The following is a 14,614-nucleotide window of genomic DNA, read 5'->3' as shown; positions in this document are numbered from 1 at the left end:
AAAGCAGCGGGGGAAATATCGCTTAGCATGTCGAATCCAGCCATGAAAAGCATCAACTGATTGCTAATTGTAACACTGTGTGACAGGTGTTTGCCCATGTGATGAGTCAGTGTGCATAGTAGGGCAATTGACTTTATAATTTTGAATGACAGTGTGTTCCTTTTGAAAACGAGATTTTCTTCATGAAAATTGTGCCAAATGCAGAGAATTGTGTGTAGTGTTTTGAAAAAAGTGTGTTTTAGAACTGCAATTTGAGTGTAAAGCAGGAATTGTGCTTGTAGTTTAGCAGAATTGGTTCAGGGGGTTGGTGCATGAGTTACATGTTGTGGTCATTGTGTGTCAAGTACCAGTATTTGTGTGTAAACAATTGAGAAAAACTGTAAGAGACACAGGATTGGTGGATAGAATTTAAGAGTAGGAGTAAAGAGCAAATGACATGATGTCACACTCTTGTACAGTAGGTGGCGGTATGCACCTTAAAGTTGGTTGCGATCCGCCGAGAGAAGAAGAAGAAGAAGAAGAAGAAGACGACATCCGGGTCTGACCCACGTTTTCACGTTTCTCTCACAGGATATACAACAACTTACTCGCTCTTAAAAGTTGCTTTTAAATACTCAAAATGAGGCCACTGACAGACGAAGAGACGAAAGTGATGTTTGAGAAGCTGTCGAAATAGTAAGTGGACGAAGGGGACATGTTTCGTTTGGCTATTTAAGACTCTAAATTAGCTCAAAGTGTTAGCCTGCTCGTGTGTGTGAGCCATGTGTTTCTCTCCCTCAACAGCATCGGTGAGAACATCAAACTACTGGTGGACCGACCTGACGGCTCCTACTGTTTCAGGCTACACAATGACCGTGTGTACTACATGAGGTAATACACCATCAACATGATCTGACAGCAATCATTCTTCTAAAATCATTCAGAAATGTTGTGAATCCTCTTTTTTTCTCTCTTCTGTCCACAGTGAGAAGATCCTGAAGTTGGCCACACACATCTCCCGGGACAAGCTGGTGTCAGTGGGAACCTGTTTTGGAAAGTTCACAAAGACCATTAAATTCCGCCTGCACATCACAGCTCTGGATTTCTTGGCTCCCTATGCAAAGGTGATTATGGGTGCTCAATTTGTATCTTTGCTTGCATCATTTGCATCCCTCCTCTCTCTACTTAGCTCCTGCCAAAGGAGGTTGGAGCAAGTCCTCTTCAGTAGAGCTTCAATTTTGCATTGATGTCAATGAAGTCTGAAGGCAGGCCACCCTTATGGTTCAGTGGCATATGCCAATTCTTAGTGGTGTTCCACTGTTGGCCCATTGGCATATGACACTTGACTGACTGAAGTAAAAAAAGAGCTGGTCCAGGTTTTACTCAGCAACCAGATGACAAAACCCTCCCTAAAAGCTTCCTGATGTTTACAGTCTCTCAAGTTCATTCATCCAGCCATATGTGGCTATTAATAATATGGATATTTCTGAAGCTGCATGGAGTATTAGAGTGATTTAAACTGTTCATGATTGTTTTGCTTCTAGGGCATGTAACAATGTAATAACTAATAAATAAACATATTGCTGCTTGCTGCATTGCATCAATTATATCATCCTTGAATTGCAATATTAGTCATATTTTTGGCTTTGATAATCTAGTAGTAAACATTTGCTAATGCGACTGCAGCCCTGCTTCAGTTTGATGTCAATGTACTGTATGCATGTGTATCTGTGTGAGGTTGTCCTGGGGCCCTGCCTTCACTTAGCTAATGTTTGTGCATACAACGTGACCTGTTTCTATTCTTTTTTTTTAATAGTTAAAACATTTTATCTCTGCCTGTAAGATTAAGTTACGTATACTCTTGCATGTATGAATAACTTGAAGCTCCCTGTCATGTCTTTCAGTTCAAGGTGTGGGTGAAATCTGGAGCAGAGCAGTCTTTCCTCTATGGGAACCATGTGCTAAAATCTGGGCTCGGGAGAATCACTGAGAACACTAATCAGTACCAGGGAGTCGTTGTCTACTCCATGACGGACGTGCCACTGGTAAGTTTTGGAACTATGATGCTGTATTGCCTACAGGGCGTTTTTGTCAGAAATCAATCACTTTCACTAGACTTCTGCACCTCCTCATGGCTGTTTTCCAGCCTTTAACGGGAGACGTTTGCCAATCACCGGTCATTTGAGAGAGAGAGCGTTCCTATTCGCTGTTAATTCGACGAAGGCAGCCGTCACTTGGCTGTCAATCACTCGCGAACTCAGATCAAACGGTCAAACTAGGCAGCGCTGATCAAATATGAATTAATATGCTGTTACTGTAATGCCTATCTCTCGCCTCAAATGTTTTCAGAAACATCTTGTAGTGTACTGTTTAGCTGTAAAATTAGAACGTTTTCTCCGGCTGGGGGGCGGTGCTTGGCATTTCCTCAACTGATCTCAACATGGCTGCCGGGTCACAAACTCTTACTAGCTTGACCGTTTGATCAGAGTTTGCGAGTGATTGACAGCTGCTCAGAGACGGCAAGGCTCCAGCTCGGCTCTGATTGGTTGTTTTCCTCCGGTCTGTGAAATCTTGCAGATGCCATTAGGAGCACCTGAGGACACAGAGGCACATGATTTTTTTCAGATTACTTGTCTCCTGCACTACGGTCTGGATATAGTGACCATTTTATAAAAATAACTATTAATCACATTTGCTCCAATCTTGATTACTGCTGCTTCAGGTTAAACAAACTATATTCAAACACTCTCTGTGGACAGGTGTTGTAAATTAGTGTTTCGCTACAAACACTTAACAGTGTATCTGATCCCTGTGCATAAAAATTTATGTTACAATTCTTATGCTACTGTGATGTCTGTATAAAATAAACTAAACTTAACATTTATGGGAAAAAAATCATTCAAATTGAAAGGGATGAGGTTAAAGATGTGATTGATTTCTCCTCACGTTGGACTGTTAATGGCTTATATTACTGCTGGGGCCACTTGTGCTGAAAATGCTCATCGGAACATGCTTCACAAACGAGCATACGCTGCACTGAGATGTTAGAAGTGCGGCCCTCAGTTGCATTTCTTCCCAACAATGCATCATTCCTAAATTGAATGTATCCACACTCTTTATGTACCAAAAATCTGAATACCATATTTAGTTTTACTTTAGATCATATGACGAACAGATTTTGATCTTTGTCCTTGTTCAGAGTTTTTTTTTTTAAAGCAGTTGTTTCTTATTTCTCAGGGTTTTGGAGTGGCAGCCAAGTCTACCCTGGAGTGTCGGCGAGTGGACCCCATGTCCATCGTAGTGTTCCACCAGGCCGACGTAGGAGAGTTCATTAGGAGTGAAGACACGTTAACATAAAGATACATCAACAGCTGGACTTTCAAATGCCCCTTTTCTTAATCCATTTCATACCCAGTAACATCCACACCCAGAACACCGGCCCATATTTCCAATGCAGTCGAGGGACTGAAACGAAACCCTCTACTGACTCACCTTGGGATACCGCTGCCATCTACAGGATTCCCTCTTCATAGAGCCTCCTGATTAAAAGGAAGTGTTTTGTGCATTTCTTCTGTAAATGTCCTTTTTCAAATAAATCCATAATGTCTTTGTATTTATGTGTCTTGGTGAGCTTGCTACTGTATATAGGGCTGCAGTGAATACATATCGGACACCTTTGCCATTTTTTTTATAACAAAGAGACAAAGAAACTAATCTTACAAATTAAACCCTGAACATTTATTGAACTAGAAGGTGCCATGAATTTAAGTTGTACAGAATCTTCAAACATGATTGATTTAAAACAGGAGAAAAAGACTTGAGCTGAACATCCATCCACTTGAACTTATCCAGAGGCCTGCGGAGCAGGATTTGGGGTTAGCGAGGTAACTTCAGGGTTTTCGGTCCTACCGCGGTGGTTCACTTCTTACCCGATGTAGATCACCATGGTTACTTATGCTGAACACCTGATCTGCCCCGCAGCAGGTCATGTTCCAGATAAGAGATCAACTTGTATAAAAGCACCGCCTACTGACCAATCACAGTTCAGTGCGCGGATCGTATGATATTATACGAAGAAGTTAAAGTCATAATCTAGGCTAAAAGAAACAGTTTAAACTGACACATGCAGGAAGGACAGCTGGATTTATGCTGCTTTTTTAATATTTATTTTTTTACTTGCTTTCAAGTCTGTTTCACAACGCCAGACTCGGGGACGCAGCTGAAAGAAGGCTGAAATAGTCATACACGCCAAATATTTACCAAAGTGCACAGTGAAGTGTAATCCAATCATCCATTCTATTTTTAAAGCTATTTATATATCACTGTTCCATCTAGACGACTATATCTGACTTTTGAGTGTTCCGTTAAATTAATAAGTCTGTTTTATGCATTCAATCGTCAATTTTTTTCTTTTGTCGGCTGTCCTTCCTGCATTTGGCAGCTTCAACTGTGTTACTTTTAGTCTGGATTATGTGTTTCACGTCTTCGTATTTGTCTAATAATATAGGTTGCGCTTCCTTTGTAAAATATGCTCCGCTGACAGTAGACTTGTCCATGTTTGTGATTGGTCGTATGCTGCAAACACCAAACCCTTTCATATGAACACGCTCATAGCCAGATTGAGAAACCCTGGGGTGATTTACTGGGTTGATAACCATCATCGTAGGATCGCTTAGCGGGATCTCGTTTGTTAGTGTTAGTTAAACCAGATAACGAGAATATACCCTGGGTATGTTGAACTCGCTTTGTGGTAAAGGCCTCAGAACTACTCAAACCACGTTTAATTTCTTCATTGTTCTCCACCGGTCCTTTAGGTTGACATTCGTTCGATCTTTGAAGGAGTAATATGACTTGATCTTACTCCAGTTGCCCTCTCCAAATTTTTGGACCCCTTCTTTCAACCTCTGTGTCTCGCTCTCGCTCCACATCTGCAACACAACAGGAACATGAGGTTACTTGGCTTAGTTTGATTTTTGCATGTGTTGTTGCATGGTAATGCAACTGACCAAAGTGATAAGTCTGCTTGCGTGGTGCTTTCATCAGCTGCTGGAAAGATCGGACATATAAATGTTGCCCGCTGGAGGCCAATCAACTTTTTGAATGCAAGAAGCAACCAAATCCATGTTATGCTTTTACAAACATAAGTTTTCTGAATGATTCAGGGTTTGATATTCCCACAATAGACCTTGTGAATGTAGCTCATTCTCAAGACTTAACCACAGATTAGTTACTTAATTTTTGACTTATGAGTATTACAAACAAGTGTTGTCATGCTTACCTTCTTCCTGCTGCCTGAATTTGAAATGGTGCTCTCATTGTGCGATCCTTTGGGAAAAACAAAGATATATTACCGTATGAACAAGATGTTCACTACTAGATTTATACAGCAAGTAGAAGCAGATACTGATACTGAAATATTACCGGTATTCTTTCTGGAGTTGAAATATGACTCTTCATCACTCCATGTATCCTTGCTCTCCTTTGCAGTACTGTACAGCTCTTTCCTGTGAACAAGAGCAGAGTTTCTTTTCACGCTCGGCACCCTGAGTCACGACTAAGGATGCAACTCACGATTATTTTTGTTATTGATTAATCTGCAGATTATTTTCTCGATTAATCGTTTGGTTTATAAAATGTCAACAAAAAATAAAGTGAAAAATGTCTATCCCAAGGTGATGTCTTTAAATGTCTTACTTTGTCAGTCCAACACCCAAAGCTATTCAGTTTAATATGATATAAAACAGAGAAAAGCAGGAAATCTCCATATTTAGAGGCTGAAAACAGCATTTTTTCTGAAAGGTTTAATTAGTCAATTATAAAAATAGTTATCGATTATTTTTCTGTCGATTGACTAATCGATTAGTCGACAAATCGTCATCAAATCAATTGATGAACAGCTGTAAAAAACATTACGGTCACATCATAATTTTAAAGCTGTCATTTAAATATGCTGAATGGAATTTTGTTGTGTGTTTATCGTGAATCTAGTTTGAAACTTTTCTAAATGAGTTGATCTCTTCCAGTTAATAAAGTTTTATTAAGTCATCAAAATGTGTAACTTTTTGCATGACTTTTAGACACCCAAATGCATACTGAATTATCTCCTGGTGAACGATTAAAATACATTTTATTGTTGCATGTAGTGTTGTCAAAAATACTGAAGTATCGATACATATCTATACGGAATACTTAAAACTGTTTCAATACTAATTTTCTACAGTATCGATACACGCGTACCAGCTGCACTTTCCGACAGCGAGTTGACACACACATACACCGCTATTTATCTTCTAATAAAATCTAAAATTTTACACCCTCAATGTTGTGTCAAATTGTTATCGAAAAATGGAAGAAAAAAGAAAGAAATTCCAGTATCGTGACAACACTAGATGCGTGTTATACTTGAATTCATTCACAACAGGTGAGTTTATCCACTCTTAGCTAAAGCCGCTGGTGTAATCGCTACTAACCATTTTGAATTGTAAGGACGTTTGCCTTGAGCAGAGTCTTTCTGTGGAGTGGAGCGTGTTTGAGGGTCAGGGTGAAGAGGGAACAGTTCGGGCGAGCTGTCCAATGAAGAATCTGTGATACAGACGGCATCTGGAATCCTGCATAAATACATAAAGTTTATCAAATGTCATTGAATCATAAACCAACACAGTGACATTAAATGAATGTTGTATTTGAACTTGCTTGCTAAGAGGATCGCTGGCCGGTTGTTTACGAGGTTTCCGCAATGGGGTTTTGCAGGGAGACGGTGACTGCTGTGGGTTTTCATCACTGTCTGATGACGACAGGTCTAGCATAGTGGAGTTACTGCATGATGAGAGTGGAGACACAGTCAAGCATTGTGCATGAAAGGAGAGATCTTGACTCTTTGTCAAATTCAATAACCATGTTTATAACTGTCAAGGTAATTGCAAAATGTGTACTTTTAAAAGACGTAAAGAGGATTAAATTCCCTTTTAAATCTCATAAAAATAAATCAAATGCGAACCACAGCTAAAACAACAATAGTGATGCTTTAAGCTACATAGTTTAAATTGACCTTACAGTGAGTTTAAAAAAAAAAAAACAGTCATATCTGCCAACCAATGTCTACTTGATGTCCCCAATCCCGGCGTAAATTGGAACCCATCTTTAACCATAAACTTTAGAGTAGACAACCTCTTAACATTAGATCATCCAGTTCAGGTAGCATTTTATTAAAAGCAAAACAGACAATATTTTCTCTTCATGTTTTTTCCAATGTGGTGGAAACACAAACAGGAATGTGCAAACGGGACTCATAGTCGCCAGTTTAGTTGCCGAGTTTAATTCCTGTGGTTCCACAATTCCTGGAACGTTTTGGTTGGAAATGGTTTTCAAATTGAGCTTAGGTTTTTGGGGTCAAAAAACAGGCAAACTGCTTGAGCACCCTAAAAATGATTCTGTGTTTTTGTGGTTGAAAAAGGCTAAAAAAAAAAGGCCCGTTAGTGACCGGTAGAGACCACGCTATTCCTTGAACTCCAATCTGAACCTAAGTTGTTATGACAGATGAGACCGTCACCGCTATCCTTACAGCCCTGTGTTCTCACTATCCCATGTGAGGTGTACATTTGGACTTACATGCTGAGTGAAGTGTTGGACTGGTTATGGCTTTTTCCCTCAGAACTTTCCCTGCTAGCCACAGAGCCAGAGGGGTCCTCCTCACCGTCTGCTGACAACTCTGCCATACTAGTTGATGCGCTGCATGACAAAACAAGCAGCTTTAGTGCCGTACACTCACAGAGCAATAGAGAACCACGAGCAGCCTACTCTTAATGAAATGGGCTATACGAGGCACGGTGTTAACAATGTTTTCATCCATGGAGATGCACTATGTGGATCATCAGAATGTGCGTTAAAGCCTCTGAACACCCACAAAGGTGTTTTAAGTTATTCAGGCTGATTAGAAAAATATTTACCTGCTGCAAATCTTGTTGGCTCGTCTGGGGAGCCTCCGCAAGGGTATCGTAACCTCCCTGACTGTCATTGGGCTCTGCGTGTCTTTTTCACTGGTTATAGCCGGTGACTGTGGTGGCTCTTCTGTTCTGACATCAGGCTCCGGTTCCTTTGAAGCCATTGTGCACTGCGAGCTCCCCTGGCTGTCCGGCTCGACCACCAGTCGTGCCACATTGTGACTGTGCCTGTTCCTCCGCACTGAGGGCGTCTTTGAGAGGTAGCCTGCCTGCGTTTGAGGAGCAGCATCTGTTTGTGGTGGTTGGTCTGCTGGGGAAGCCTCCATGGGGCTGCCTGAGTCTCTCTGAAATAGCCCATCCTGCTCGGAGTCCTGATTGGTGTCCTTCCTGGGAGTAGGTGAGAGGGGAAGATGTTTTCTTGCCTGCTCCTCTCCCTCCACTTCTTCCTCCAGCAGAAGAAATGTTCTCTCATCTGAACCTGCAGCCAAAGCCTTGTAGGCCGCCTCCAGCCGGGTCCTCTGGATTATTGTATGTTTACTGGCAGATAAGACAGAGAAAAGAAAAAGAGACTGAACAGGGTATTTAGGCCAGAGAATAGGAAGGGTCTCCGGTCAACATATTAGCTTTGAATAGGAAAGGTTCCCATAAAAATTGTACTGGAAACATTGTAGCCTGGAGCCTTAAAAAAAGGACCCTGCCCACACCAGCTGTAACTAAGTACCGACAAATGTTTTTAAACCAAATACCGTGCTTGGATGTGGTGAGCAAAGTAATAATGCATGGTTATATGTGTTATACACAAGCCAAGTTCCTGTGTCTTTTTTTTTTCTTTTTCATACATGACTCGGCGTGTCGGCCCAGCACAGCAGGGATTTACGTCTCCATTACACCAGAGCTACCTGCTTGAGGGTGTGTGTAACCACGGCTGTGACTGGTGGTCAAAGAAGCAGCTGTAAAATGGTGATAACACGTTTCTTTTCCTATATGCTTCACAATAAAAGTCCCCCGTTATTTTGTTATTTAAACGCTCATCATAACGCTCTAGTAATCTTTGTGTTAGATTTTCAAACTGTAATGTGACCGTTTTGCCACTGCTGTTATGCAGTCCAACGATGAGAGGGGTAGAGTGTGTGTCATATGATGTTACATCACTTAAGAGACAACACTGTTTTGGCAATTTTGTATTTAAAAAGTTATGATGAGCTTGTTAGAAATGAAGTGAGAGGGAGAGCGAGCCTACCATGGTACAAACTGGATGCTGATCATTTGTGGACGAGAGGACGGGCCTGCTTCGTCTTGCTCATCAGGTCCAGTGGTCGTGTCGTCTAGCTCATCAGGATCAGTTAACATGTCGTCTTGCTCCATTTTTTTTTTTTCAATAAGCTGCATTGCAGCCTGTTACACATACACAAACCAAAAACACAACAGAAGTATAAACACATTTACCAACACCAACAACTCAACAGTGTCGTATCTGTGGACTGGTTGAACAAATGTACAAGTCACTACAGGCCAAGCCTTTCTTACTGGACTCATGAAAATGTTTTCAAAGTCTTAAGAGGACTAATAATTGGTTAATAATACACTTGATGAGCATATCTTGTGCTTAAAAGCGACATACCTTGTGGAGAAAGGGAACATTGAATGGGCAGAGACTCTGGCAGAAGGTCAACATCTCCTCCTTGAACCGTTGGAAGTCGATTTGCTCGATGACTTCATGCGTTTTACTCTTCCCCTTGATGAGACCCATGAATATAGCTTTCTACAGAGAACACAGACATTAAGTAATGTGACACACAAGGCATGCACACAATTAAACATACAAATGAAGTCAAAAATGCTTAAAATCATTAACAGGCTGAACAATGTATCATTTCAGGATCATCTTCTAAATGTATGCAAGTCAATTTGAAAAGGAGTTAACACCACTCCCACTCAGGTTCATTCCAGATGGCCATATTGTTTTGAAAATGTACATGTATTGTAATGATCAGATGAGATGAAGATGAAATTAAGAAGAGCCCTCTGTGTGCGCCCTGCTTGCTTTCCTCACTTCTGTTTCTCTTCTCGTGCATGTATTTTCTTATGCTGAACAGCCAATCAGAATGATTTCTCACACCGACTAGCTCCGCCAATGATTCAACACCCTAAATCGGCCGAAAAACCTTCTAGGACGACAGACGCTCACCGACGGCCCCAAACTGTCCGACAGCCGTCTGTCGGCTCGGTGTGTCAGGGCCTTTAATCAAAAACTAAATAAACCACTTCAGCAGGTCCAGTTGTGATATTGCACGTTTACCTTGCGACGACCACGAAGTAAACAGGAGAAATACATTTTCGTTATAAAGTTATCCGTTTCACTTATTTATTTATAGTATTTTATTAATAGTAATATCATCTCATGGATAATTATGATTCAATACACAACATTTTTTGCTCACAATGGACACTGCAACTTACAATGCACTGACAGTGTGACTAATGACCATATGAATGCAGCAACCAAGAGAGAGGAAGTTAAAAGCTTGTTTGATTCTATGAAATTATGGAGTTATTGAGTGAAAATGCTGTTTTAGTTAATCAACTCACCTTGCCAACCATTGATTTGGGGAAGTATTTGTTCAACACCTCTTTTGCTTTGTCAAACTCATTGTTCTTAATTAATATAGCCACCATCTAAAAAAGAACAGAGATAAAAAAACAACAACAACAAAAACAATTTGTTAAATTTAATCTGGTGAAACTTTGTGAAAGCATGTATCTTATAAAAAGTCTAGCAGCTTATTCCTTTATCAGCGTGAGCTGATGCATTCATCCTAGGCCGGCGAGGTGGACACACACAGACAGTGGATGCAGGATTCATAATTTAAGCCCTGGCTTTTGATTAAACAAGTGTTTGTATGTCTTTGTTTTAAATAATAACAAAAACTCACTTACCATATCTTTAAGTGAAGCGCATACATTATCGAAATCCTGCTGTGGCAACGGCATACTGCATGCCTGGCTCATATTTTCCAGCACCATTAAGGCCGATTCCAGAGGACTTCTTGACTTGTCAGAATCAAATGACATGTCTGTAGGCAAAGACAAAGCAATATTCACTGTGGTGTTTGGGTCACAATATGCTAGTAGGATTGGATACATGCTCATCTACTGATTTAGAGGAAAAGCCTTGAATTTGGTTTCACAGTTGGGATGGAACGATACACATATCCGATCTGGTATCGGTGCATCCCTAAATATTTTTTTATATTTTGTGTGAAATATCTCAAAAAGGGTCAAGAATATCTCTACTGTTTTATTCTGAACTGTCAAATAGTATCACAGTAACTGTGACATTACCATAATAAATTCTGCAAATTCTGTGAATAACTTCACACCCATTTTTAACAGGATGTTTTATTTACTGATAAGCAAGTAGCATTTTTGCAAAGAGCTTATCTTTTATCTATTTTCTACTATGTACACACAGATGCTACAAAAACAAATCCCTAGCAGTACACATTTGTTGACAAAGTTACTGATATGTGCCATGATGAATACGTTCATGTTGATCTCACCAAGGTTTTCTCCATCGTTTATCCGGGAGAGAAACTGCATTACTTTAATCTTTGTTGGCATGACATCAGAGAACTCCATAGGACGGTCCAAGACATCTGTAACCAAACGATGAATAAATAAGCTTGCCAAAAAAAATACATGTTCAGATAGAAAGTAAATAATTCTCACTCTTAGGAGGCTCTACAGTACACTCTACTCTGTGGTCTTCATTTCAATCTATTTATTCATGCATGGTGAAGTGGAGGTACTGGGGGGAATTGTGACATATTTTTAAATTTAGTTCATGTTTTTACTGTCATGCAGGACACCATCTCAGCACTGGAGAGCTCCTTCAGCGACAGGCTGCTCCACCCAAAGTGTGTGAAGGAGCGCTATCGCAGGTCCTTCCTTCCTGCAACTGTCAGACTCCACAACCAGCACTGCTCCCAGTAGACCACTTACACACCAAAAAACTGACAAGAACTGCACTTTACTGTATCTATCAGTACTACTCAGGTGTAATTCATACTGTGCAATATAATTTTCCACTTGTGCAATTTTGTTAATAGTCTGTCAATACTGTATATACTGCTTCTTTTTTTATACTTCCTTCTATTTAAATGGTTCATATTTTGTTACACTTTGTTTAGCTCTTTTTTTTTACTGTGTTTGCTGATGCATCTTGTTTTTTGTATTATCCCCTTTGCTGCTGTACACTGCAAGTTTCCCCACTGCGGGACTAATAAAGGAATATCTTATCTTATCTTATTTTAACCCTTACTGCTGATGGAGGGTATGGTATGAATTTCAATTTGCAAAAAAAAAGTATATAGGCCATTTAGTATAATACTAATGTTTGTGAAAATCAGATGTACAAATAGGCTATACAGTATATCCCCTAAAATCACCATTAATACAATGTTCACACGACTACATATATTTTTTGGATAAGTCTAGGCTATAATGTATCAGGACCCAGTCCAGGGAAATCCACTGACTGGACTGTCTCTCCAACACTTTCTATTTCTTCTCTGATTTAATAAGAGTGTGTAACATCAGAGATTTACATAGCCTACTTCATGTTATATAAAAGTAAAGAAAAACAACAACAAAAAACAGGAAACACTCATTGTGGTGCTCTAAGAATTGGCCATTGTTTTCAAACTGTATTTTTGTTTGTTTTGTAAGATAAGTGACTTTACGGACATTAAACAACAAAACAAAGGTTGGTTTAGCAGATGTAACGTTACCTCTGGTTAACCGATTAGCTGGTTAACTGGTTAATATATATATTTTTTTATTTTAATTTTTCCTTCATTTTTTTTCTTTTCTTTTTCTTCCTTTTCCTCATAACAAAATAAAATAAAATTAAATATGGATAAAACAAAATGGAAAAAAAATTAAAGAAAGAAATTAAATAAATAATTAATTAATCAAATAAATAAATAAATAAATAAAATAAATAAATAAAACTTTAAAAAAGCCAACATAACTGGGCAAGATCAATATCATGGGACATTTACGTAAGTTACTACGGGAACCACAGACTCATTTTATCTGAAAGGCACCAGTTAACACGGTCACTCATTAAACCGAAACACCGGAGCTTTTTAACGGGACCTTCTGAGACTGAGTGTGGACGCAGTGGATGAAGAGACAGTCCTGAATGGAGGTAACTAGTGATAACTGCGATATAATAATACAGTCGGTGACGAACATGCACAATTAACGACACTACAAGCACTGTATAAAACAGTCCGGTAACGATAAAGTTGGTCGGACACTATGCGCTAGCTGGACTAGCTTGGCGGTTAAGTAGAAGCGAACAAAAATGGCGAAACAGTTTGTAACTCACTCTGAAGTAAATCTCTGATGCCGCAGAATCCTGAGTATTCCTCGTTTCTAAACAACTCTAACGCCAGATGTGAGTAATAGTCAACTATCCAGCGGTTGACAGTAGCTTCCACATCGGCTCTGTGGCTGTTTACAGTTTCTTTAGCCGCCATATTCACAACATCATCACACAACGGAGACCGGAAGCAGGAGGAGTTAACGATTCCTCGGTGAAGGCGGGGCAAGTCTAGAAGAGAGCTCGCAAACTGCGAAATCTGAAGAACTCTCGCGAGACTTGCTGTCCGACGACCTATTCTAACCTTAACTATTCGAGGTCAATCCCTAACCTTAACTATTGGAGGTCAATCCCTAACCTTAACTATTCGAGGTCAATCCCTAACCTTAACTATTCGAGATCAATGCCTAACCTTAACAATATCGCGAGAGTTTCCCCCAGTTTGCGGGGTCCTTTCTAGCCACTACTGTTTTAGGGGCCGGCTCGGCTGCGAGATGGTTAGTAGTGATGGGAATTCCGGCTCTTTTTAGTGAGCCGGATCATTTGGCTCAGCTCACCAAGAAGAGCCGGCTCTTTTGGCTCCCAAACGGCTCTTCGTTTTACCACTTCTGCCTTTTATAATTCAGCCAAATTTAGCACATATATCACTTAAATGATTCAATATAATTATACTAAACCTTAAAATTTTCTGAATATCATAATTTTACATGCTGCTTCGTTTCCGACTGTCACTCATCTTGTCTGCTATTCACGCACCACACTCCTCTCTCTCTTTCTCTCCTCCTCTTCCTCCTGCTCTGTACCTGTAGACCGTCAGCACGCCGCCGCCCCTCCCTGCTTGATGGTACGATCCTTGTCTACCATCACCTGATTGGACGTCAATAACACAACATTCAGTCACAGTCAGTGCATGGAGTGCCCGTGGCGCGGAGAAGATCGTCCTATCATTCTGCCATGAATTAATAAAAAAAAACAAAAAAAAACGGCTTTCGGACAGGAGCCGGCTCTTATCGTTCACTTAAAAGAGCCGGCTCTTTGAACCGGCTCGTTCGCAACCAACACATCACTAGTTGCTAGCGCGGATGTACAGTATATCCTGAGTTTTGTTTTTCAGGCAGCAATCATGGTGCCGCCTTTAATCCCAGTTGTGTGGCGCCACACACAAGAACTTCAACATACTCGAATAACGTTAATAATAGTGTCAAAACTGAAATCACGCCTAATCAGGATCTGCCAATTTAATTGAAGGAGTCGAAATTTAATCAAGGCTTTTGAAAGAGTACTTCTTGACAGTTCAGGAACAGGG

At 40.2% G+C, this 14,614-nt stretch overlaps 2 protein-coding genes across 3 annotated transcripts; one reads left to right on the top strand and one right to left on the bottom strand.

Annotated features, from left to right (window-relative positions):
• Nucleotides 1–501: 501 nt before the first annotated feature.
• Nucleotides 502–3,592, top strand: nip7 (NIP7 nucleolar pre-rRNA processing protein). The gene is made up of 5 exons (XM_037751637.1): nt 502–675; nt 784–870; nt 965–1,103; nt 1,884–2,024; nt 3,217–3,592. Exons 1-5 carry the CDS (start codon nt 620–622, stop codon nt 3,334–3,336), a joined length of 543 nt encoding a protein of 180 aa, XP_037607565.1. The 5' UTR covers nt 502–619; the 3' UTR covers nt 3,337–3,592.
• A 103-nt stretch (nt 3,593–3,695) lies between these two features.
• On the bottom strand, nt 3,696–13,588 carry terfa (telomeric repeat binding factor a). Of its 2 annotated transcripts, XM_037751616.1 has the most exons (13): nt 13,315–13,585; nt 11,480–11,575; nt 10,857–10,993; nt 10,509–10,595; nt 9,541–9,681; nt 9,160–9,314; nt 7,926–8,456; nt 7,588–7,707; nt 6,673–6,795; nt 6,450–6,587; nt 5,401–5,483; nt 5,258–5,304; nt 3,696–4,907 (listed from the first exon to the last, which is right to left on the bottom strand). In XM_037751616.1, the coding sequence occupies exons 1-13, from the start codon at nt 13,463–13,465 to the stop codon at nt 4,749–4,751; spliced, it is 1,968 nt and encodes a 655-aa protein (XP_037607544.1). In that variant the 5' UTR covers nt 13,466–13,585; the 3' UTR covers nt 3,696–4,748. The 2 variants fall into 2 exon arrangements, with proteins under 2 accessions (XP_037607544.1, XP_037607552.1); XM_037751624.1 differs by lacking the exon at nt 10,509–10,595 and having other exon boundaries at nt 13,315–13,588.
• Between the last annotated feature and the right edge of the window lie 1,026 nt (nt 13,589–14,614).

Source organism: Sebastes umbrosus, chromosome 2, assembly GCF_015220745.1.
Source record: "Sebastes umbrosus isolate fSebUmb1 chromosome 2, fSebUmb1.pri, whole genome shotgun sequence".
NCBI lineage: Eukaryota > Metazoa > Chordata > Actinopteri > Perciformes > Sebastidae > Sebastes > Sebastes umbrosus.
Note: the sequence above shows the minus strand (reverse complement) of the source record. Positions and strands in the feature narration are given on the sequence as shown.